The sequence below is a fragment of the Coptis chinensis genome, chromosome 8, assembly GCF_015680905.1.
Source record: "Coptis chinensis isolate HL-2020 chromosome 8, ASM1568090v1, whole genome shotgun sequence".
Taxonomy (NCBI): Eukaryota; Viridiplantae; Streptophyta; class Magnoliopsida; order Ranunculales; family Ranunculaceae; genus Coptis; species Coptis chinensis.
In genome coordinates this window covers 81,783,762-81,808,950 of record NC_141463.1, presented here as the reverse complement: position 1 = coordinate 81,808,950, position 25,189 = coordinate 81,783,762, and the positions used below count along the sequence as shown (strand labels likewise).

The 25,189-nt window shown below is 37.4% G+C and overlaps 3 protein-coding genes across 10 annotated transcripts; 2 read left to right on the top strand and 1 right to left on the bottom strand.

Moving 5' to 3' along the window:
- Positions 1-4,395: 4,395 nt before the first annotated feature.
- Positions 4,396-7,405, bottom strand: LOC147483472 (O-Glycosyl hydrolases family 17 protein). The gene is made up of 2 exons (XM_086581157.1): positions 6,901-7,405; positions 4,396-5,718 (listed from the first exon to the last, which is right to left on the bottom strand). Exons 1-2 carry the CDS (start codon positions 7,248-7,250, stop codon positions 4,605-4,607), a joined length of 1,464 nt encoding a protein of 487 aa, XP_086437283.1. The 5' UTR covers positions 7,251-7,405; the 3' UTR covers positions 4,396-4,604.
- A 3,964-nt stretch (positions 7,406-11,369) lies between these two features.
- On the top strand, positions 11,370-21,774 carry LOC147483471 (ferritin-4, chloroplastic-like). 8 transcript variants are annotated; one of them, XM_086581575.1, is made up of 10 exons: positions 11,370-11,718; positions 17,531-17,604; positions 17,713-17,773; positions 17,871-17,958; positions 19,855-19,916; positions 20,036-20,101; positions 20,199-20,262; positions 20,352-20,618; positions 20,763-21,209; positions 21,351-21,774. In XM_086581575.1, exons 3-8 carry the CDS (start codon positions 17,762-17,764, stop codon positions 20,414-20,416), a joined length of 357 nt encoding a protein of 118 aa, XP_086437701.1. In that variant the 5' UTR covers positions 11,370-11,718; positions 17,531-17,604; positions 17,713-17,761; the 3' UTR covers positions 20,417-20,618; positions 20,763-21,209; positions 21,351-21,774. The 8 variants fall into 8 exon arrangements, with proteins under 8 accessions (XP_086437701.1, XP_086437702.1, XP_086437700.1 ...); XM_086581574.1 differs by lacking the exon at positions 20,763-21,209 and having other exon boundaries at positions 11,579-11,718; XM_086581568.1 differs by having other exon boundaries at positions 11,579-11,718; positions 20,199-20,618.
- Positions 21,775-22,180: 406 nt separating this feature from the next.
- On the top strand, positions 22,181-24,864 carry LOC147483470 (small ribosomal subunit protein eS4z). Its single transcript, XM_086581567.1, has 5 exons — positions 22,181-22,265; positions 22,826-22,903; positions 22,992-23,172; positions 23,489-23,586; positions 24,229-24,864. The coding sequence occupies exons 1-5, from the start codon at positions 22,263-22,265 to the stop codon at positions 24,661-24,663; spliced, it is 795 nt and encodes a 264-aa protein (XP_086437693.1). The 5' UTR covers positions 22,181-22,262; the 3' UTR covers positions 24,664-24,864.
- Positions 24,865-25,189: the final 325 nt, after the last annotated feature.

Sequence of the window (25,189 nt, the reverse complement as noted above, 5' to 3'; positions counted from 1 at the left end):
CTACAAGGACTCTCTACTCTACCTCTATAAATACCAAACTATTTTTCATAAGGAACTACGTGGAAACTTGATCCCTAGATAATAGATCTTGGGTACGTAGGCAACCATTATTTGGTTCAGTTTCATCTCCCCCAACATCAAATTCCTCTGTTTCTTAGTGCGTTCTTTACCATTGCTCTCGTTGTGTTGAAGCAGTTTACTGTCGAAACAGTTACATTATAGATGCTCAGAAAGGCTAGGATTCTCTTGGGGAGGGGTTCTGGTTGCGGTTGGGGTGTCACACAAATACTACAGGATCCAATTGATCGGCCCCTATTTTCATTCTGAACATCTACTAATGTTCAGGAACATACTTCCATAATTTAAGTGAACAAGAAACTCTGAAAGTAACGTTTAAGTACAACAGCAAATGTCAATTTAATTTGTTATGTTTATAGAAACAAAGAGCTAGGCAAAAGTATACATCCCTTTGGCGGCCCAACTTGCTAATCAATACTTTGAGAAAAACACCTAGAAAAAAGAGGATATTAAGCTTCTCAATATAAGCGAGACATTAGTATTGTCTTTTTTCTTTAAAAAAAAAATTACAGTTAACAGTTAACAGACCCCTCCGTTGTCAATGCAAGCTGTTAAACAAGGATTCCAGGATCTTGGTGCACCCTCCGTTGGATCAACTCACAAGTTTTAACAATCAAGTGTACTACGGCTGGAGGTATGTTCCATTAATTGTTTATTATTTTCTTACCTCTTTTTTTGTGGTGTCAAAATTGGTTTTATACTTTTATTTCGCATCCTACAATCTCATCGACATGGTATACTTCATATTCCAAAGTGGTTTTAAAGCTATCAGTTTACTCTAACGGCTCATTTTAAGGTGTACTAATGCCTATGTGGTATCCGTGTTTTGTGGAGATACCTTAAGTTGGAATAAGGGCTTTTTAAGGACCCTATTCTTCTGTATTTCTTACATTTCGTTATTTCACACCAATAGACACTCGCTATCTTTTTAATATGTACAGAAGGTATAGTGTAAAACATTGGTGGACTCTTTCAGAAGGTTTGAATAAAGCGTATAACATGTTTGGACTATACATCATATCCTTCAACTCCTAACTATAGCATCTCTGTTACCACTAAAGGATCTATTTTTTGGATATGATGCTCCTCTATCCTTCTTCACATGTAGTCTAGAAATTTTGAGTGGTGCATCATCGTACCTAAAGTGATCCTAATTCTTGTAGGCATGCTTGCTGAATGGCCAAATGATTGTAAACTTGGAATAAAAACTACAATTTGTATATCAGTTACAAGGCTCTTAATGCTTTTTCTATTTGGGATTGGTGTCATTGCTTTGGCAAGTAAAATAGTTAACATATTGGATCGTGGTGATCAAATATATAAATTTGTGCTTCTACTGCATAACACAACTCCAAGTTCCATATTACTTCCTAGGAACATTTGCCAGCTTGAAGCGGTATGCAGTTCATGCGGTTTCTTCGCAGCTTCTTCCCTTCTCTTTTGGCCATCATATCTTTGTCATTTTTTCTCTTACCATGTATATAGCCATTTTGTTTAATTTGTTGCCATGTATTTGAGATACACAAGGAAGATTTTCTTTAAATATTCAAATTTTCGATTATGTCTATGTTATCCAACATATGTCATCATGTCAACTAATGTTGTGAAATACCAGAGGCAACATCCTCACTCAAATAGAAACAATTACTCAAAACCACCTCACCACTTCACGCTCAACGAGCGCGCCCAAAAGGCGTTCAATTTATTGTCCAGCATGCAGTCAAGCGAAAAAAAGACTATGTGAGTAACTCCTTATTAAATATTATGCCATTGTAACTCCATTTTGGATGATTGATTAACAAACCAAATTACTCATCTTTTGGAGGGTATGTCCCATTCTTTTGATTCAATACCTACAGTTGCATATTACCTATGTACCTAAGGTTTGGATATTGGTTTTAATGCATAACGTTACATGAATGCTTTTGATGCACTAACATTTTATTTTTGTCGTTTGCAACGTGCACTTGCTAGGATGAGATGCTCAAAGTACATGTGATTTGGAGCTATACTTAGAAGTTTATTGCTTACGTATATCTGGAAATCAAATAGGCATGGAGTTCCATTTAATTCAAATTTTAAACGGTTGTCAGTGTGTCTGTTCAGGCATAATGTCAATTGTAAGTGTGCTCACCCAAATTTTATTTACACTCTTCCTTAAATTTTGTTTGACATCGCGTGCATAGCACGTGCATCTTGCTAGTTTACATAGTCATTGGAGTTATAAAAACTTAAATTGACATAGTAACTTTTGGGTTTGAAAATTTCCCTCACAGAATATATGTAAATTTAAATTTAAATAGGTTAAGAAGACTGTGTAATTTTATATTGTCAATATTAAAATTTAAATTTACAAATTTACATATGTAAATTTAAATTTTAATATGTAAAAATATATGCATGTAAATTTAAATTTTCCTAAATGAAAAAAATTTCATATGAAAATTTAAATTTAAATAGGTTTTGAAGATTTAATTTTATATTTTCAATATAAATACAAATTTACATAGGATTTGTTCAGCCGGTTTGGGGTTTTGTAATTATAAGTTTTTTTAATGAGTCGGAGATTAAACCCAAAAAGAGATTTTGATTCCTATTTTGGCTTTTGTTATATTTTAAATAATAAGGAGGTTTTATGCATTTGTTTGCTTCCAGGGGGTTTTTGTGTAACGATTTTTTGGTGAGGGAGATTAAACCCAAAATCTGATTTTGCCCCTCTTTTACTTTTGTTTCCTTTTCCTTTTTATTTATTTAGTTATTAGTTATGACTTATGAGGGACAAACTAGTAAAATCGGGAATTTTGATGATTAAAAAAATCATCCTTTAGAAGGAAGTGAAACAGAAGAACGAGTCTGGGAAACCATTGAACCTGTTTTTTAGTTTAGGTAGCTCACAACCGTCTTAGGTATTCAGGGTTATATATGGTCCTTTAAGTTTCATCTTTGGAATAAAAGAGACGGCCACAAAAATAAAACAAAAGAAAAAGCGTAGTGAAGAGGCAGGGGAATCGTTTGCAGGAGAGCTGTTTTTTCAAGTCATGAAAAGTAGAAAGGAAAGAAGAAAGCAAAGTGAGTGTTTGCTGCTGAATCGTCCTGACCTTCCATATGATATCATACCCAACATACTAAGCGGACTACCCGCGAAGTCTCTTTTGAGGTTTAAATCTGTATGCAAGCAATGGTCAATGGTGCTCCTTGATCATCCAAGATCCCATCTTCATAAATATGCATTGGGATCGTTCTAAGATTGGAACGTCCTTATTCGGCATTAGCCAGTTATTCTGATAAAGGTGTAGTTGCATATTCAATAAACGGAGAAGGCGGTATACTTACCCGTATAGGTACAAATTGGCTACCCTCACATTGTATAGGATTAAAAGTAGCTCACTGTAATGGTCTGCTATGTTTCCACATGCCTCGCACTAACACTCTTTACGTGTGTAATCCAACCACAAGAGAACACATAGAAGTATCCAAACCTAGTCTCACTAATAACTTTGGTTTCGGGTTTAATCCTTCTACAAATAAGTACGTAGTGGTTCAAATCCATCCGAGGAGTGGATGTCATGTACTTACTGTGGGTACCAGTCCATGGAGCCGGATAGGTAGGACTCCTGCAAATTATGGGTTGTCTGAAGAATCTTTTTTCTTAAACGGAGCCTTACCTTGGAAAGGATATGGTGCGATAATTTTGTTAGACCTCAAAACTGAAAAATTAGGTGAGATTCCGCTACCGAAAAATAGTAGCTTAGTGCTGACCAACTATTATTTACAGGAATTTGAAGGGTGTTTGTCCATGTTCTTTAGGGAGATTACCCCCAACGGAATTACGTTTGACTTGTGGGTATTAAAGAACTACAATGACCTTGTTTGGGTCCATCAACGTTTCGTTTTTCCAGCATGTCATCAAATTGGTATCTGGCCGCCAATAGTCATTCCAGACAGTCAGTTTTGGACATATCTTACAGAATTACAGGTGATGGATTATCACCTATTGTCCATTCTTATAATCTACAAAGTTGTTCGACTGAGAAGATTCAACTTCCGTGGTTATCAAGTCAGTCCGTATTATTGTTTGGATATTTTGTTGAAAATCTAACTAGTCTATAAAAGCCGGAGAATGGTTTACTTTTTACCAGTCCATCACTTCAGCAATTTTTTTGTTTTTGTATTCTACGTTTTCACTGGATTAAAATTGGTGAACTAGACAAATTTTGTTTTTGTATTCTGCATCTTTAAGTAAAAATGGTTAATATTTTACTAATCATGTCGGGGTCTTTTTAGCCTTTGAAGGATGGAATGTTTGGAAGAATAATAGACAAATAAAGCACAAACCAAACAGTTTGAGAACAATTTTACAAACCAGATATCCAATATTTTTAATTTTTTTTCTCTCTATATCCTTCTTAATCAACTACAAATGGTTTTAAAAGAAGTAGTGTCAACCTTGTACAACATGCAAAATTCTGACCGTTATAAGGCGCAAAAATGATATCAATATTCCTTCAGCCACAGAGAAAACTACCTTATGTAAGCCAAAACAAACAAACGTAGAAAGATGCTAGCATCAGGAGCCTCCTCCAGAGAAGTGGAGTCCACTCTAGTGCAATTGATGCTGAAGTGCGAAGTTCAACTGCAAATCTGCATCTCCCCACCGAAGGATCAACAGTTGTGATCAATCCCAAACCATTAAAATCACAGCTATCTGCCCTTTGATTCTGTAGTTGATAATAACTGTTAAATGCATATGATACATTCCCTGGCCAAGTGATATTAAAGCAAGAGCCTCCAGGAGACAATGCCGAGCAGTCAGCAGCAGAACACGCCTTGAGAGCACTGCCAGCTACATTTGAGACATCCTTGTTGTTGTTTACCACACACCATGAGGAGGGAAGGTACTCGACATTCTGTGCATTCATAAGTTTCCTTGAACCTTGGCCAAAGTCAATATTGTACTTGGCCTGACCATCAAAGGTGAAAACACCCCAGTGTCTCTCAAAATTGCCAGTGGTTATGTTCCTTTGGTTCTCATCCAACAAGCTGAAGATATACATGTCGAGTGGAGGCTTCCTGGGTCTAAGCGGAGTCCCCAATCTACTCTGAAGATGGTCCACTAGGCCCTTCATGAAGTTCTGAGCTATAGAAGAGGAGGCATTCAGAGCTCCATCGGTGGGCCATCCAATTTGCCCGACGACAATTTCTATGTCCGGAAAACCAACCTTGGATAATGCAGTGACCAGAGTGTCAAAGCTCAAATCGAAGCTGTTCTTGTATGTTCTATGGCTATCATTTAGAGAATGAGCAGTTGGTTTGAATAGGGCGAAGTCCAGGGAAGTGTTCTTGTTTTGGTGAATGCTCAAGAAAGGGTAGATATTTATAAAGAAAGGGGACTGGTGCTTGCTAAGAAATGTGAGGAGCTGATTCATAGTTTTGTTGAGGTCAGGCCTGAAGTGCCCTTTTGAAGGCAAACCAGATTCTGACAGAAAAGCGTCAGAATTGCATGGGACAACAACCTTGACCTTCTTATCTAACTTCGCCTTGGTCAAAGCGATTTGGATGTTTGTCAGTGCACCAACAAGAAAGGGCTGGAATTGTTTTCCATAGCTTTGAAGGAATGGCTCATCTCCAACGGCAATGTACCTGTATATAGGTAAGTTTAAAGTTGCGATATGACACCGTGATATTCAAAGCTTAAGCAAAATCAAACAAGTTTACAAAACAAGCATGCATTCGTTTATCTACTTAACTCCTGCAAACCATGTGTGCTGACACACACCTATGACTTATGGGACTGATAAGATTTCTATTTTTGGATTCTGCTACTAAGGAAACAGTATTGGAGACCGACAAGCTGCCAATCGTCAATGTACATCAACTCCTATCTTATGTGCATACTATCTATACCATAGTCTCACATACTTATACTACAGTAGTATATGAGACTGATTGTTTCCCTTAAAAAAACCTCCCCTAACTAAGTAGCAGCCCCTCCTCAACTAAAATCCCCTCCCCCCCCTGCGCAACAAGAACTTAATATAGACCCTGCAGTGAGCACAGGTGCTGGGGGTTGCTTCTACAAAGCGTAATGGAAGAACAGGAGTCAGTATGTCATGATATGCATTGAATAAATAACTCCATTAGAAAGCCAATTTTATAAAGCATTTTCACTCTAGGTCATGGGAACACCTTAGATCTTGGGGAAGAAACACGGAGAAACTTGATCAATATCACAAAGCAGAAACAGAACTTTTCTTCATAGTATGAAAACCCCATTGTTTCACTAATTCTAAAAATCAGTATTTCACTTCCAAAAAACTAGCCCAACAGATATCAAAGGCATATCACAAAGTGTTCTTTATACATCAAAATGCTTCTAAAATTTTAAATGTGAAAAGAATACTCAGAAGTAAATATAAGTTTAATAAAATCATCTCACTTCATTTAATTGAATACACGAAATATTAGAGTATTACACACAAACTAAACGACAGATTGCGAACATGGTGTGCACCACTATGGCCTTTCTAAGTTGTTCATTTGAGATAAATTATGTATTAAGCTACTCTTCATGATCAAAATGAAAAAAAACATCCACAACAACAGCAGATAATTACAATGTGGCCCACTTAATACATCCAAAACCCACTAAAATGAACAAAATATTACACTAACTTAAAAGTTAAAACCCCCAAACCCCCTAAACAATATAAGATAAATCAAAATGTACTACATACCAACTACCAACAAGTTCAAAGCCTCTAAATCTAATAAAATAATCACACACAAGGAACCAATGCACATAACAAAAAAAAAGAAGCTTACTCGATACGAACAGTTCTGCCCCCATTACTGAAATAACGAGTAAGATTATCATGAACCCAGCTATCAGAAACTTTCTTTGAAGAACTTAAACTTCTAAGTAAAGAATTAGGAATGCCGACAATAACACTAATACCAGAACCAGAAAGTGATTCAAGAACAATGGGATCTGCATCAAAGAGTTTAACTTTGTTTATTCCATTAGATTTTAAGAGCTCTACTACTTTATCTGGTGGCAGTGGGTGTGATGCTGATGTTCCCCAGTTTACACCTATGGATGAAACAACAATCCATTGTGAGATTATTAATGAAATGGTGAAGAAGAATAAAATGGAATGAAGATTTCTTGGCATTGGTAGAATTTTGGTTGGGTGTTTGTGTTTTTGTGGTTTATGTGGTTTATGTGGGGTTTTGGTTTTGAGGTGGTAGCTCAAGTGAGTGAAGTGAGCAGCACGAGTGTAAGAGAATCTAGTGCTTTTGGTCAGAAAATCCAGACATAAAAAGTTAAACATGTTTACTGATGAGAGCACGAGGGCTTCACGTGTAACTTAGAAGCTGCATATGTGATTTTTAACATTTTTTCTGCGCTTTGGCTCGGGTTTTGCAGTTTTGCACAGCACTCTTGCCCCTTACTTCGCGTGAGATTGTCTTCTATATGTCCCGGATGTATTCTACTTACACAAACTCCATAGGAACTTCAATTCACCTCTAAAATCAATGAGCTAGATGTTAATTTTTGGCGAAGATAATTTTTCACAATAAAGAGAATCCTTATAGAAAATTAACTCATTTGAACATGTCTAATCTTATCAAAAATTGTTTAAAGAGCTATATAGATTTATTTAGTAAACGTTCCTCGTGGTCTAGTACTCTATCATTTCACTGTTTGGGGATGTTGTGGTCTGATCCTCAACAATTGAGGGCTTCATGGTTTGTTGGCTAAGAGACCCAACCCATTTGATGTAGAATCAAACAAGGAATATCTCGTTGTTTTCTTTTTGTTATCTTTTTTTTGTATGAGAGAGAGCCCGTAAAAGATGAGAGATTGAGAGAGAGAGAGGTGACGCCCAATGAACACCAGTAAAGAGATAAGTTTTTGTTTGGTTTTAGTAGCAAAGGAAAAAAAAAAAAGTTTTTGTTTGGTTCTCTCTTCTTCCTTTTACAATTCTCTTCTCTACTCTATTTAGCTATTAAAAAAAATCTTAAGTATATAAAGGAGAACAACCAATTTGATTTATATTTAATTCAATTCACGTCTATTCTACGTTATAAAGAGAGGCGTAGGCTTGTGAGTTGTGGAAAATACCGTTCTCACTTATTTTATTTTTATCTTTTAGACTCACGTCTATCCACTCCCCAAGCATCCGACTCATGGGAGATGGCGTAGCCAACTATTTTCATAGCAACTCCTCTTGTTTGTTCCCCATTAATAAAACGAAAATAGTGAAGATTAGACAAAATGTAATAATAAAATCCCAATCTATCATTCTCATTCTCATATCTCTTTAGGTTATTGGAAATAGTCGTGATGCATTTCTCAACATCCGGCAGGTCATCAAATATTTCAGCTTGTTGTTTCAAAATACAACCCTTCAGCCATTTGTTTTGTCGTTTTTTTTCTTTTGTTTTTTGTTTTCCTTAAATCGTGCATAGCACGTGCAAAAATCCTTGATGTATGTTTTTATGAAGAAGCTGAAACTAACAAAGGCCACACTTATTGACTGGAATAAAGAAATAGTAGGCAATGTTGTTAACAGGGTCAAAGAAGCGAAGAGAGAAATGGATATGATTCAAACATAATTGCAAGGCCAGCCACTAAACCAGATGATCATCAAGAAAGAAAAAGATGTCATTAGAACATATGTACAGGCGGCAACCTCAGAGGAAGGAATGTTTAAGCAAAAGTCTAGGGATCAAGTGATAGGAGTGGGGGATAACAATACGACTTATTTCTTTAAGTCCATGCATGCTAGAAAAGTGGTTAATAAAATCACTTGTTTGAAAGATAGTGCTGGAAATGTGATACAAGACTTCAATGACATTGGGGCTGAATGTGTGGAGTATTATAAGGATTTATACAGTCTTACCAACATGCAACAGATGAATTTTTCAGTTTTTCAAGAGATTGGGCCGAGAGATCAGATATGCGCAGCAGATTATGAGATTTGCAAAAAGAGGTAACTAACTAGGGATGAGATAACAGAGCACTTTAACATTGGCAATGAGAAAGCTCCGGGAAGTGATGAGTTTTCCTATTTCTTCTTCAAATGCACTTGGAGAATAGTTGGGGATGATTTCATAAGGGCTGCAAGGAACTTTTTCCACTCAAACCAGTTGTTTAGTAAGGTAAACTCAACGTGTATTACACTGATTCCTAAAGTACAAATTCCTGTATCCCTCTGTGATTATAGGTCTATAGCCTGTTGTGGTGTGATGTACAAGTGCATAACCAAGATCATGACAAGACGGATGAAGAGTTAATGACGAAGATTTATGCACGTGCTACGCACAATTTAAGGAAAACAAAAAACAAAAGAAAAAAACGACAAAACAAATGGTTGAAGGGTTGTATTTTGAAACAACAAGCTGAAATATTTGCCGACCTACCGGATGTTGAGAAATGCATCACGACTGTTTCCAATAACCTAAAGAGATATGAGAATGAGAATGATAGATTAGGATTTTATTATCTCATTTTGTCTAATCTTCACTATTTTCCTTTTTATTAATGGGGAACAAACAAGAGGAGTTACTATGAAAATAGTTGACTACGCCATCTCCCATGAGTCGGAGGCTATGGGAGTGGACATACGTGAGTCTGAAAGATAAAAATAAAATAAGTGCGAACGGTATTGTGGGGTGGGTTCTCTTTAAAGTATATCAACTTTAAAGTATACACTATAAAAAATTAATGATTTTGAATTTTTTTTAAATAAACTTTTTTATTAATATCTTTAGACCCGCAAAGAAGTCAAACTTAACATACGATTCCTATTTTTTTTTTGACAGCTCAAATTTTAGATTTAAAGTTCTAAACTCATTAACATGTTTCATCTAAATTAATTGGTTCACAAAAAAAAACAATCAAGATTAAATTATTTATGATTTCAACTAAGTTATCATGTGAGATCTCTCTTTAAGTTCACTTTAATGATATTTGGGTTCTTCATTGAATTTTAGGTTTAAACGTATCAAGCCAAAGTTCTTTCAAATATTGAATATCTCCATTACCAAATGCCCTCTTTTCAAAGCAATATGCACATTCACTTTGTGAAGAATGTATTCAATAGCGTGAGGCTCTTACTTGCAAGCTATGTCGGTGTGAGAAACTATTCATTTTTTATTCACTATCAGGAAAAAAATGTAGGTGCTCATTAGGTTGGTATTCATTCCCATTACTTTAGTATGGTTGATTCAAATCAAATGTGGGTGTTTGCATGTTGTAAGAGAAATGTTGCTAAAAAAGAGGTTATTGGAGAAGAAATTAAGACTATCTTTTTTATTTTGATATAAGAAACAGAACAAAATTTTCAGTTACAAGTTGAAAACTTAGAGTATCTAGGGTTTAGTATTAGGTCCTTAATAGTCCCACCATGTATATATATTATAATAAATGAATTGTTTTGTCTTGGGTGGTATGAGAGTGTTTTAATGAGTGTGTTCAAGATCACCTAGAATCAAACTGGAGATATCTCGTTTCCCAACCAGAATTGGATATGGATAAACTTTTGGGGACTCAGCACGAACACTTGGCGTCTCATTTTCGATAACGACAAAATAAAACAATTCCACGTAGGGGTGGAATTCAAGCGGGTTGGGTCAGGTTGAGGTATAACCCGAGCCTAACCCAGGTTTCAAATGCTTCAACCTGAGTCCGGGACCAAACCCTAGTCGGTCCTTCAATTTCCAGCCCAAGCCCTAGCTTGACCAATTTGGATTGGGTCGGGTTATGTCGGGTTGGTCAAACTTCTCTGAGGTTTTTTTTTTTTTTTTTTTTAGGAGGTAAAAAATACCAAAATTAAAATATTCTAATGAAATCTAAGAGATTTGATTGTTTGAAATAAAAAATAACCTTGTTGATTACATTATTCTCTCTAAAATAGAGATTCTAAATCTTATTTTTTACAATAATAGAATGATTGAAAGAGATAGGTATATATATGCACACGGGCTCGGGTTTTTCGGTTTTTTGATATTTTAATCCGAGCCCAACCCAAAACCAAGTCGGGTTTTGATTTTACAAAATCAAGCTCAGACCACGGATTTGACATGTTAGCCCAGGACCAATAAAAATCGGGTTTTAGTCCATCAGGCTTGGACTACTAACCCGACCCAAGTTCCACGCATAACAACCACGAGCATGCCACGCGCTCATTTCCACAATTTAATCCCAACCCTCCACGTTCCAATCAATCCAACCGTCCAAAACAAAACGCAATCACTATTTTCTCACCTTCACCACTGCACACAGTACACTCTTCTTTCTCCAACGTTCCTTTCTGCAAAAAACAAGGTGCTTCTCAAAACTACTTCCACTTTTTCACTCTCAACTCCACACGTTGAAAGTTGAAACACACATACCCTTTTCTTCATCTTCTTTTTTGAGTTTACCAAAGAGAAGAAGTAATGGTACGGTCTTTTGGTTTCAGCTTTAAAGGATCAGAATAGTATTTTAAGTAGTACTACTACTACTGGTGTTGTGTTTCAACCATTTGAAGAAGTGAAAAATGAACATTTTATGGTCCCTTCTGTTCCACAATCTTCACTCGCTCGTCAGAACTTTGAAACTGAATGTGAAGCTGCTCTTAATGAACAAATCAAGTGAGTTTTGTTTACTATATGTAGGGTGTTGCTGTTTTTAAGCTTCATTTCTTTGTGTATACTGTTGGAGTTATCCCTCACATGAGGAGAGAAACTGGAGCTGGACAGAAACGGGACAATTCGGATGTCGCATCTTTGTAATGCAATGGCTACCTGTACGCATGCGACTTCGCTGTTGCTTCGAGTTCCAAGAACATAGGGCGACCCATGTGTGCTTGAATTATTTGCGCCGCTTTGATAATTCCAGTTTTGTTGAATGACTTCGAGGCCAGAGTGTGGAATATCAGTCTATTTTTTTCGGTTTTAGCTTTCTTTTGGTTATCTAGATCCGCGAATTTGGTTTTTTTTAGATAAAACCAAAAATCAAGGTTTTGGAAACCTAACCCAATCAATAACCAAACAAGTCGGAAGGGATTGGAATCCGGACTAAAACAAAGAGAAACCTTTACGGATACAACCCCTCAAAAATGTGAGATAAAGTGATCTAAGAGTAAGGGTGAGAGATCAGAAAGGAGAGATTGTAATCTTCCTTCCCATTTTATTAAGAATGGGGGTTGATCTCAGTGGAAGTAGGCATCATTGGTAGAACCTGTGTAAATCTTTGTGGTTGTGGTTTGTTGTTTAACCGCTTTTACATTATTATATGTTGTTGATAGTTGTTTAGTGAGTTGGGCATAAAGATAGGTTGTAGTTGATATTTATATTTTGGTCCCGAGTTGAAGTGTGTTCATACAAGTTATCCGCCAGTATGGGAAACGATCGTATTGGTGTAAATCCCCAAAAGTGGTATCGAGCCTTGGTTTGGAATAGCAGAGAACGTTTGGTGTTATCCGAATCTTTGTCGGGGTGTTTGATTTAAATTCCGAGAAAGATTTGAGGTTAAATAACTTTTTAGAGATGGACCATTAAAGGTGAACACTGCAAATTTGATGAAGTCCTAATAGGAAGAACTACACCATCCGGAAAGCCAAGATGGAAGACTTTGCTTTTTATTTGCAAGGACTTGGCACTTCCCATTGAGAACATCTGTCTCAAGTAAAACCGAGAAAAATCAAATTTGAAGTGGAAAAAGCACGAAAAGCTATTGGGTACATTCGACAATGGATGAATTTGTCTTTCACCATGCCCAGATTAGGACTACGACCTTTTGCATGGAAAAACCTCAAGATTTTTAAAAGCCTCTGGAAACAAAGTGCTAACGTTAAAAAAGTTGCGACCGCGAAGTACCGAAGGTTAACGTCCGAAAGCATCTTAACGAAGTACGTAATATCATCAATCGAAGATTTGAAAGATCAATTTGGGAGAAGTTGAGGCTTTGTTTCTTCTAGGCTTCTTTACAAAAGTTGGGAGACATTAGCGCTTCTACATGGAGCGCCGAGGATGGAGTTGTTACCATGGAGATGGCTACCACGCGTCTTTTCATTGAATGAGGAGATAGAAGAGTAGTCCAATTTGAAACCGTGTATATCTTAACCTTCGAGGTCCTTTTCACAGAAACGGGGAGAGGTTCGGAACTTTGATGACATGTAAAACCATCTCGACTCTCAGAGGTGAGGTGTGGAAGAATTTTTGTTTTTGGAATCTAAATCTGAAGAAGCTAAAACTCCCAAATGCGCAGAGGCAAGCCATGTTACTATTGTTTACCAAAAGGCCACTTGTTATGAAAAGGCTATCAATTTGAAGAGGGATGAAAATGAATAACCGTGGTACATGAAGACATGGTGCGCAGGAACGGAAACAAGATACTACCCGCACTAGGTTCAAAGGGAATCAGGGTCGGTGTTCTTTGGTTGAAACTAGAAGTACCTCATGTCACATACTGAGAGGGTGATAGATATGTTTCCCTGCAACGCCAAATAATCGCCATTGGGGATTCTTCACTTTACCATTTTGACCGGTGAATATGGCCATGCGGGTACAAAGGAGTCTCAAGATTATGCATTTTTGGAATGTTCATGTAGAAACCATTAAGCTCGGCTACACCTTGACACTCGGATGTAAAAGGCATGTCCCCGACATACGGCTAAGCTAATTTCGGGTCAAAAATTAAATGGCGATGGCTTTGTAAACTCGTTTTGGTAATGGTATGGAAACCCGACCGTGAGGTTCCATCAGAAAGGATGCCTGTTTTGAGGAAAGAAAACTTGCTCTCTTTACAAAACACAAATAGTTTGTAAAAGCGGTTTAATGCGCGAATTTAGGTTTTAAGGAAACAAATCCTAATGTTGTTTAAAGAGAAATGGTCACACGGGCATAAAAGGGATGGAAGTTCTTGCTAAGCAAAAGGCCGTGCTTGTTCCATTAAAGGTACACATTTAAATACATGTACTTTCATTGTTTGGTAGGAAAGCAACACGGTTTTATCTTTCCAAAGATTCCCTTCTCACGAAAAGGACAATCGTCTTTTCAGTAGTTGCACAAATTACTTATGTGGTCCTATGATGTGTGTGAAGTCCCACCAGAGGGAAAAGCCTTTTGACATTCATCGATGATCGGCCAAGAAAGATATAGGCCTATAGTCCCGAGGATGAAGAAATAAAAAATCCAAAATGGTGGAAAGAGAAGACTCGAAGTTGTTGAAGTGTATTAACAGAAGATAATGGGGAGTGCAGTACATCATTTGAAGAGTATTGCGAGTCACTGGATTCAGTCGTGAATAGCACATTTCCCCGAGATGGCAATAGCATGAATGGAATAGCTAGACAGAATCAACCGCACCATTGTAGAGAGATAAGATTTATGTTATCTCAAATAAGCTACCTGGTTTATCCGGGTAGAAGCGTGATAGGTCTGGCAGTGCATGTGGATCAACCTGAGGTCACCGAAGTTGAAGGCAGTAATAGTGATTATCCGAGAGAGTATGGTCAAACAGAGATGTTGATTATGGATACTTGAACTTATTTGGGTTTGGGCATTTTATGCGTATTTGAGAGATTCAAGCTTGATTGACAAAGCCAAAGCGGTGCATTTTTCGGAGATGAAAAGTTTGGTTACAAACTCTATGATCCGATTAACAAGAAGGTAATCCGAAGTCGAGATGTTGTGTTCCTAGAAGACCAAACCATAGCGAAACTTTGAGGAGGTGAATAATACAAGCTTTCACCAATGATCTTGTTGATTGAGAACCGTAAGTTCCAACGTGGAACGTCTTCGAAGGCATAAATCGAAAGAACCATGAGTTTTGAAGCTTCGTGATGAGAATCCTATCTTAGCTTCATGATAGGATAGAACCTATTGGAATAGAAGATGCGGATGAGATGCATGAACCACCACCGAAAGCAAGCGGTAGTGCATCCTCCCCGAGGCACCCGGCAGACCTACGACGAAGAGAATAGACTTCAACGGGTATCCACCACATATCCAGCATCACGTCTTTACTATCGGATGGTGGAGAACCTATATGGATTAATCTTTTCAAGCGGCACTCAAGCGTTTTTGGATTAGACAAAGAAAAGTGGTTGAAGGCCATTCTAGTGACGAGATGGATTAACTTTTGCATGTTTCACACTTTTGAAGTTAGTTGAAAACCCACGGGGAGAAAAGTTCTCAAGAATAAGTGGATATACAAAAGTCAAGCATGAGGAGAAAATCCTCACCCAAGGCACAAAGCTCATAATTTGTTGTTATAATAAGGGATTCGGTCAAAGGAAAGGAATTGACTTTGATGAGATTTTCTCTCCTAAAGTGAAGATGATTCTATCCCGGTTGGTATTGGGTATGGCCTCAAAAATGAACCTTTGAGGTTGAAATGCAACTAGATGTTAAGGCGACTTTTCTTCATGGAGACGCTTGAAGAAGATGTCTATAGAGGTCAAAGCGAGGAGCACCTTAGTATCTCTGATAAAAGCTTGTATGGATTGAACCGCAGAGGCATCTGATGGTACATAAAGTTTGATTCCTTTATGGCGGAAAGCGGGATACAAGAAATCCGCTTGAGATCATTGTGTGTTTGTTCGAGATTTCGGATGGGGATTTCATTGTCTTGTTAGATTGTGTATGTGGATGATATGTTGATAGTTGTCCAAACATCAACAAGATATCTAGTTTTGACTTGATAAGTCCTTTTGAGATGAAGGATTTGGGTCAAAGAAAAGCGGATACTTGGGATCGCGGATCACTTTCGTGACGAAAGAGTGGAAAGTTGTGGCTTTCAAGAAAGCTACATTGAGAAAAGTGTTGAAGAGATTGACATGGATCAAAAAACCGCATCGGTTAATAAAACGGTGGCGATTCATTTGACGAAAGATGTGTCCTAAATGAAGCGGTTTAATCATCGGATGGAAAAGATTCCTTATGCATCCGCTTATGATTAAATTATTTGATGTATGCCATGGTGTGTACTAAGGCCGGACATTGCTTTTTTGATATTTGGGGTGGTAAGCGATTTCTGTCAAATCCGGGTAAAGAAACATTGGGAAGGTGTTAAGTGGATATTGAGATATCTTTAAAGGCACTTCCAAATCATGTTTGTGGTTTGGTGGAAGTAAGCCCTTACTTATTTTTTTTACAATCGATCACAGACATGGCGGTGATGTTGACTTCGATGAAGTCCATTCTCCGGTTATTTGGTTACTTTTGCGGGGGAGCGGTTTCTTGGCAATCTAAGTTGCAAAAGTGTGTTGCCTCCACTACTTCGTATATTCTGACTTTCTTGTTGCAAAAGAGTTCTTATGGATGAAGAGGTTCTTCGACGAACTAGGGCAAAGCGAAAAATAAGGTTTGTAGTTACATGTGGCGAGGCGCCATCCACGAGCAAATAATCCGAAGTTTTCATTCTAGATCCAAAACACATACGTCGGTTAGTTATCATTGGATTAGAGAAGTACTTTCGAAACAAGCATTTGTGTATCGAGAAGATCCATACCGACAAGAACGGGTCGGATATGATGACCAAAGTCTTTTTGAAGGTAAGTTTGATGTTTGTTGTGCTATTGCGGAATGGCGACACTCCTCCTGATTGATTTGGCAATTGTGGATAGCCCCTACATTTTGTTAGGGGAGGGGAGATTATCGAGTTTATCCTCACATGGGAGAGAAAACCGGCGAAAAACGGGACAATTCGGTCGCCGAAGTTCACAAAATTTGCGCCCAATTTAAGATTTCAGCGTTTCGAGTTCGATAACATAGAGGCGACCAAGAACATACATTGTATTTTTGAGGTTAGCGCATTTGTTTGGCGACTTCGGCGCTCAGCGTGGCATCCAGCTCAAGGCTCATTTTTCGTGGGCTTGCTTTACGGTATCCAATTTCCAAATTTGGTTTTGGAGATAAAACCAAAAATCAAGGTTTTGGAAAACCTAACCTATTTTTCGGAAGAAGTTGGAATCGGACTAAAACAAAGAGAGAACCTTTACTGAGGAGATACAACCCTAAAGAGATAAAGAGTGATCTAGTAAGGTTAGAAAAAGAGAGATTGTAATCTTCCTTCCCATTTTATTAAGAATGCTTTGCTCTTGTGGAAGTAGGCATCATTGGCGAACCACGGTAAATCTTTGTGTTGTGGTTTGTTGTTTAACTGCTTTACATTATTATATGTTGTTGATAGTTGTTTAGTGAGTTGGGCATGTTAGTATAGGTTGTAGTTGATATTTAGATTTTGTCCGGAGTTGAAGTGTGTTCATACAAGTTATCTGTGTAGTGGGGGAACCGATTGGTATTGGTGTAATCCCCAACATATACTTGTGTTTTAGAACCATTATATGTTGAATACAATGTTTGCGCAAGGGAGTTTCTTTGGTTGATGTTCAACACACTAGTTTACTGGTGTATAGTCATTTCTTGGAAATAACTGTTCTCTATTTTGGAATGACAGTGTGGAATGCAATGTGTGCTATGTGTATCATGCCATGTACGCATATTTCGACAGAGACAATGTTGACTTGCCAAGTAATAATTATTTGAAGTTGGAAAAGTAAACGTGCATGTTCACGTTTTATTTGCTTATTTGATTGTACATTTGATAATCTCTTTTGTTGTTATGTTTCCTTGAATCAGTTTTTTTAAGGAGTCGAGCGAAGAAGAGAGGCAACACGCTGAGAAATTTATGGAATATCAGGTTGCATTTAGTGGTTCCTTTTTAGTTATTTAGGTTATCTATTTCCATTTCGTTTCGTCGGAATATGTATAATATATCATTTTCTGATACTTGTTAGAATATGAGAGGAGGCAGAGTGAAATTACAATCAATAATCATGCCCCTGTCTGAATTTGACCATGTTGAGAAGGGAGATGCTTTGTATGGTAAGCTATTTTATTTGTGTTGAAATGTTTAGTCCCAAAGGGGATATGTTAAGCCATACATAAAAATATATTAGTCTTGGGGCCTCTCCACTTATCAGTTTTAAGTTGGATGCCCATCTTCAATAATTTGATTACGAAATATTGTTTCTTGTTAGATGTCATGAGTGGTGCTTTATCTCAGTCTGTTGGCTTATAAGTAACCTGTGAAGTGCCTGTTTCCTGGAAATCTTTCCTTGTAGAGACTTAACTAAAATAAGTGATTAGTAGGTAATCACCACCAAAATTCTATGAGGAGTGTGCAGATTTAGTGTAATATTTGTTTGCTATTACAGAAGTGCAAACCTTTATCGAGTTTTCCTCCTTATTGGTAGGTTTTAGTGTAGGAAAAACCTATCTAGTCCTTCACCAACCCTTTGATTTAGTTAAATGTCTAGCATGGAGTTTCCAGAATTTCACAGAAACAAGCACAGCCTAAGAGAACTTGTTGAACATGGAGAATAAACAGAGAATTCTAAAGATGATTTTTTTTCAATGAACTTGTCTTTTTTTATTATATTGCAGTGTAATTCATAGACCTCTCGGTTCTTGTATTAGTTAACAGTTAGGATAGGTGAATCTGTTACAAGTTAAAACTGACAATTGAAACATCTGTGGATATAGTTTTTTTCTGAGATGTCTTGGACTGAATGTGGGGTGCCATTTTTTCCATTAATTTTCCTTCAGCGTGACTTGTTCAATGAGGTTGTTATAGGTTATGGTCAATTTTGTCCTATCACTACAAGCTTTTAGTGGTAAGAACACTAAATAAGCAAAAAGGTAGAACACTAAAAAGTAAAATTCGAATGGTGCAAAAAGAATCCCAAAACTCGACCAGATGGAACGTCTGTCTTCAACCTATGACTCTAACTCACAGTTCAAGTCGGACTACACTTTGAAGTGATTAAATCAGAAAAAGTTACTTGTTTGAACTTTTTAATGACCCTTTTGACATATGTGAGTTTCTGTGATTCAAGACGATTCTGAGGTGGTGGTTAACAGCGCGTTGAAGATGATGAGCGAACTCAAGTTATATTTTTGCTTATTCTTTTTTGTAACTTTTGGGAAATGTGTAGATGCTGGGAGTGAGAACATTAGTACCCTAAGAAAAATTATAATTATCTTGCAGTGTGTTTTTCCCCGCTAAACACACTTTTAAGGAAATTTCGTAAGATAGGAGCATGTGATGGAATAGTTCACCGCCTTAAAAAAATTCATGGAAGAAGTCTTTATGAAAAGTTCTCGAAGGTGGTGGGAAAACTCCCTGTAACCTTCTATATCATAAAAAGATCCTCCACAAAAATGTGAGTCTACCTCGGAAACTTGAGATTTTAACAATCTTTGATTGCTTAGTATAATACTGTATGGTTCTTTCTGCGATGTATAAAGGATACAGTTGTGGTTGGCAGTTGACTCGGTGATCATAAAAGTTAGATAAAGCATGATTTCTAGGTACACCTTAGAGAAGAATATTTTCTCCAGAAGTTCACTTCATGGCCTCTTGACACATGTGCGTATAAGTCCAATTTGAAACCCTTGTATGTAAAATTGATGCTTTCGTAGTTCGTACATACAAAATAAGATTGAACTACGTGATGACTGTCTATACTCTATAATGAATGGACGGTCATCATCATTCAGGTGTGGGGAGATTTTTTGTTTTTTGGAATCTAATCCATCTTAATATACTAAGAAGCTTATTTAAGCTATTAAATGCTTATGTTTAAGCCATCCCTCTCTCCTTCTTACATGATACAGCAGATTACTCTGCTTTCCTTGTCATAGATTAGGGCTACCTCATCTGCTGAAATGAATGATATTGCACTAAATGAGTATCAATACCTTACTTTCTGATTTTAGCGATGGGGCTCGCACTATCTCTGGAGAAGCTGACCAACAAAAAACTTCTGAACTTGCTTCAGGTAAACATCATCTTAGTCGCTGCACATATTTACCTGTTGTTTCACAGGAAACTAGAGGTTTTCTTCTATTGTGATCTGACACATTAATGATTTCTAAGATTGACGTTCATGAACAACAGGTTGCAACTCGAAATAACGTTGTCCAGTTGGCAGATTTTGTGGAAACTGAATATTTGACAGAACAGGTAAAGCCATCTAAAAAGTTGAACTGGGGATGTCATTTGTTAACATAAATACGAATTATGGTTTGGTATTTATTTTTCTCAATTGTACTTTATTTAGGTTGAATCCATTAAGAGGATCTCTGAGTATGTTGCTCAACTTAGAAGGGTGGGCAAAGGCGACGGTAAGATTGAACTGAAATCATCAACTCACCTGACAGGAACCTTATACTCTAAAATGATGCACATCTTATTCATTTTGGTCGATGTGCAGGAGTATGGAATTTCGGTCAGTCGCTGCTTAATGGTGCTATTAAGGATGCTATTGCTGTTTTGTAAAGAAATGTCCACATCTTCCCCTATTCCTGTTTAGATGCGATGAGGCGTTCGCTAAAAAAAAGGTTGTAGGAGGTTCTAGAATCATGTGTTCTTGGATAAACCTTTGTTTATAAAGTAGATTTCAAGCAGAAGGTAGATTGCTATGGAGATGGAAGAAAGGTGCATATGCCTATGAAATAGTGTACTTGTTCCATCTGCTTAGGTGGGATATTCATCATCTTTACATGCTTTTAAGAACATGCCAACTTAGATGTGTGAATTCTATGAAGATTTTATCTTCAAATTTATTTCCTTCATACTCTTCGGTTTCATAGAACCAGTTTGTTTGGCATGTTCTTCTTTCCAGTCTAAAACTATCCAAAGGATCTGGAAGGCCAAGATGGCAGCTAGAGCACAGCATTTCATATGGAAAGCCTATATGGGGGGGGGTTCCTACAGGGAATGTCCTGCTGAATAAAGGGATGGAAGGAGATTTCCTGTGTCCTTTCTGCCAAACTGGGGTGAAATCAACTGAGCATATCTTCTTTCAATGCCAGTGGATCAGAGGGGTGTGGTTTACTGCTTTCACAAGCATAAGAGTGGATGTGTATCCAAATAGAAGTACAAGAGATTGGTTAGATGAGTTCTTGGGCTGGACTGTGAACACAGAGGAGTACATAAGGAGCTTGGGGATCTATGCACTACTGCTGCTTATGAATATCTGGGAGCACAGGAATAGTATCCTTTTTGAGGCAGGGCAGAAGAATAGGAGCACCATCATCAGGAAGACAGAAGCCTTATGGACCAGAACTATGTAGGCTTTTGAAGAATCAGCTAGACCATCATCTTATACTTCTGATTCAAATAACTTTTTTGCTGATTATAATGAGTCTAATAGTAGTAATGAGATGTCTAACAACAACACTAATATCTCCTTTGATGCTTCCTTTGATAGATCTAGTGGCAGAGCAGCAGCTGGAGCAATAGCCAAGTCTGAGGGAGGTGGAATTCTGAAGGCAGCAATCAGGAATTTCAGTGCAACTACCTCAGAGGAAGCGGAACTAGTAGTTGCAGAAGTGGCTGCACTACTAGCTAAGGATATGGGTTGCGAGAGGGTGACCTTTTGCGGGGATAATCAGTGTGATAAAGACTTTGAAGAACCCTCCTGAGGAGTACGTGCTGCTGGAAATATAGAAGTGTGTTGAACCATATTAAGAATATTTTGCTATCTGTAGGAACTTTTAAGTTTTGTTGGCTTAGTAGGAATTCTATAGGGGAGGCTCATGATCTAGCAGCCTGGGCTTCTAAGGCTGTAGATCGGATCACTCTTCCACCTTGTAATGTTTTAGTTGATGTCCAGACTATTTCGTTATAATTAATATATAAACTATTATCGGAAAAAAAAGAGTTTGTTTGGCATGTGGAGCAGTGACTAGTGGCAGTTGTACTTGGGTGATATCTGAATTATTATTTTTTCTGAATATTTCTTATTTTGCAGTATCCGATTGTGGAAATAATTCTCATCAATCAAATGTACACTGTTTAATAATTGTCGAAATATCTAATGATGTCTAATCAACTTCAACGTCGATAAGTGATGTCAGCTAGTCCGCTAAATTGTTGAAAACGTAGTGCGATTATATTTTCCCGTGAGGCCTTCTACATTGTTGGGTCCTCTAAAAATTCTAGCACAAAGCCCTATTGATATTTCGACAACAAATTTCCCGATATTTCGATAACCCTAAACCCTAAGGATACTCATGTAATTTCAAAACAGTAGGGTATATAAGCTTCGGTTTCTAGGGTTTTATATTTCTCTGATCTCTCTCTCTCTCTCACCACTCTCTGAAGAAACAAGGACTCAATCATGGTAACACCAATTTTTTTTTACCTTCTTCATTTTATTGTAGTTTATTTGTTGTTTAACATTTGTATACATGATTATATGAGAAAAAATAATAATAAAAAAAAGATCTGATTTATTTAGTAAACCAAAAAGGCCCTTTGTAGATAAAATAAAGAAACCCAATCCATTGTTATTTTTAAATCTATACTGCTAGGTACTGATGTTTAATATGATGAATTGTTATTTCTCGATTGTGGAAAGGATAAAAATAGTATAGAGGTTGAAAAAGTCGAGATACTGATTTGGAAATGGTGTTTAGATACAGCACTCCATGCAATAATGTTGATGTATTGTGTACCATGGATTGGCTCTTAACTTGTCGAGATTTATACAATTGGAAATTATATACTCGTTGCAATTTGGGGTTGGAAGGATAATCTGATTACAAGTAGGCCGGCTAATTAATTGTTGGCTACTATTGGTATATTGGATGTGAAACCTCAAGTTTAGTTATACTCTGGAAAAGTTGTAATTATGTACCTTTCTTAGTTTTCTAGCATTTTGATACTTGTCTGTGTTTCCAGGCAAGAGGACTGAAGAAACATTTGAAGAGGCTCAATGCCCCACATCATTGGATGCTTGACAAGCTTGGTGGTGCTTTTGTAAGGATGAATTTCCCTCGTATATTTTTTTCGTTTAAATTAAGACTCCCTTGTATTTATTGACGTCAAAGAAATGATCTTGGTGTAGGCTCCTAAACCATCATCTGGACCTCACAAATCCAGAGAATGCCTGCCACTCATCCTGATCCTTAGGAACAGATTGAAATATGCTCTAACCTACCGTGAGGTCGTTGCTATATTAATGCAACGGCATATTCTTGTTGATGGGAAGGTCAGGACTGATAAGACATACCCTGCTGGATTTATGGGTATGAACCTCTTCATTGTTATGTGTTTTATTAATTTATTTATTCCAAGTTAGTTAGAAAGACAGTTTATGACGATGAGTGCTTCAGAAAAGAAGGGAGAGGTTGAAACGGGTGGGAGTGTTGCATACTGGGTATGTTAGAAAATAAATATAACTTTGTAGGGCACTGATTTACTGGTAAATGGACTGGGTGTGAACTTAATGGATATTGGTTGTAGAGCTACTTTCCAACACCTATTTACTTCTGCTTTCCTTTGTGTTGCACCTATATTGTTGACCTCTGGAATTGAATGTAACCGGTAGGCAAACTTTGGCAGATGTTGTTTCAATTCCAAAGACAAATGAGAATTTCCGTTTGCTGTATGACACCAAAGGTCGCTTCCGACTTCATTCAATTAAAGATGAAGAAGCCAAGGTCAGTTTTTATTCAACTCATCCGTTATGAAGTATTTGGAATCTTCTGTATGACTGTAGACTATAGGGCAAAACATCACCCTACCCATATGGCCATACAGATTCAGTTTATTATAAAGTTTGTAAAGGTGGTTGAGACACATTCCCAATCTGCAAGTGTGTTGTGTTGCATGTCTCTGTTATACAGTTTATAAGAATTTTATGTATTCGTGTGATAAGTCTGAATGTTTGGTATTAGAGGGACAATACATACTGATTTCCGAACACACTATTCTATGAATCCGTTAGCTGGTACTCTCTAAGCATGGATTGATCAAATTGCTGTTGTTTATTACTTAGTATTGTAGGAAATTAATTTATGCTTGTGATATAGACAGCACATTACTTTTATTGTTCGCGCGGTTGTGTTGGGAAAATCATTTATATAGTTGTTTTTATTCTTCTGGTTTGTGCAATTTACTTCATTATACAATGAAACATTCCTATCCTAGTTTATAATATCCTGTAGACCAGCTTGTTGCCTACTTGCTCGTTCTGTTATATTTGGTAAAGATGCCTTCCCTATATCAACTAGAATAGAAAGTGTCCTTTTTTGTCTTGTCATAGATAAGAGTTCTCATTGTTGTTGACATTTCCTTTTCAGTTTAAGCTATGCAAAGTTCGATCTGTGCAGCTTGGACAGAAAGGAATCCCGTACCTGAACACCTATGATGGCCGCACTATCCGTTATCCAGATCCTCTAATTAGGGCTAATGACACCATCAAGCTTGACCTCGAGTCGAGCAAAATTGTTGATTTCATCAAGTTTGATGTGGGTAATGTTATCATGGTGACTGGTGGAAGGAATAGGGGGCGTGTTGGTCTTATCAAAAGGAGGGAGAAGCACCCAGGTACATTTGAAACTGTTCACGTCCAGGATGCTACTGGTCATGAGTTTGCCACCCGCTTGGGCAATGTCTATACCATTGGCAAAGGAACTAAACCTTGGTTATCTCTCCCCAAGGGAAGGGGTATTAAGCTCACAGTTATTGAGGAGGCTCGGAAGCGCCAATCAGCCCAAGCAGCTACCCCTGCTTAACTTTAGGAGGAGACATGATTCGAGCTTCAATTGCTGAATTTCTAAGAATGTCTTTTTTTCAGCTAGACCTAAACTTTATGACATTTTGCTCCTAGTACTGTCTCTGAGTTTTGTAGGTAGTTTATATTCAGTTTTTTGTTCAAAATTGCAAGAGATGTTGAAGGCTTGCAATACATTTTCATTATTCATACACCTTTGTTACATTATGCACTTAACTACTTTTTCCTGAGTTTGCCATATGCCTAGGCAATGCCTTTAAGCCGTGGGTTCCCCTTCCCGAGAGAAAGGGCATCAGGCTCAGTTATGAAGAGGCTAGGATGTGCTCTAATCTTCAAAACCAGACATGGTTTGAGCTTCAGCTTTCTGAGTTCATTAGATTTTGTTTTTAAGTGTAAGAGCTGCTAAATAGGCTTGCCAGTGCATATGCATTTTGGTTGGTAGTTATATACTTGCAAATGCGATGCCTTCGTGCCCATATTTGCCTAGTGTCAATTTAGTACAACACCAATGCTCGTACTCCATTCCT

Coding starts and splice junctions, on each gene's coding strand:
- LOC147483472 (XM_086581157.1), bottom strand. CDS start 7,250: ATGCCAAGAAATCTTCATTCCATTTTATTCTTCTTCACCATTTCATTA. Junction 5,719..6,900: donor GGCAGAACTGTTCGTATCGA/GTAAGCTTCTTT, acceptor ACCTATATACAG/GTACATTGCCGTTGGAGATG.
- LOC147483471 (XM_086581568.1), top strand. Junction 19,917..20,035: donor AACTTCTGAACTTGCTTCAG/GTAAACATCATC, acceptor CATGAACAACAG/GTTGCAACTCGAAATAACGT. Junction 20,102..20,198: donor CTGAATATTTGACAGAACAG/GTAAAGCCATCT, acceptor TACTTTATTTAG/GTTGAATCCATTAAGAGGAT.
- LOC147483470 (XM_086581567.1), top strand. Junction 22,904..22,991: donor ACAAGCTTGGTGGTGCTTTT/GTAAGGATGAAT, acceptor ATCTTGGTGTAG/GCTCCTAAACCATCATCTGG. Junction 23,173..23,488: donor ATACCCTGCTGGATTTATGG/GTATGAACCTCT, acceptor AAACTTTGGCAG/ATGTTGTTTCAATTCCAAAG.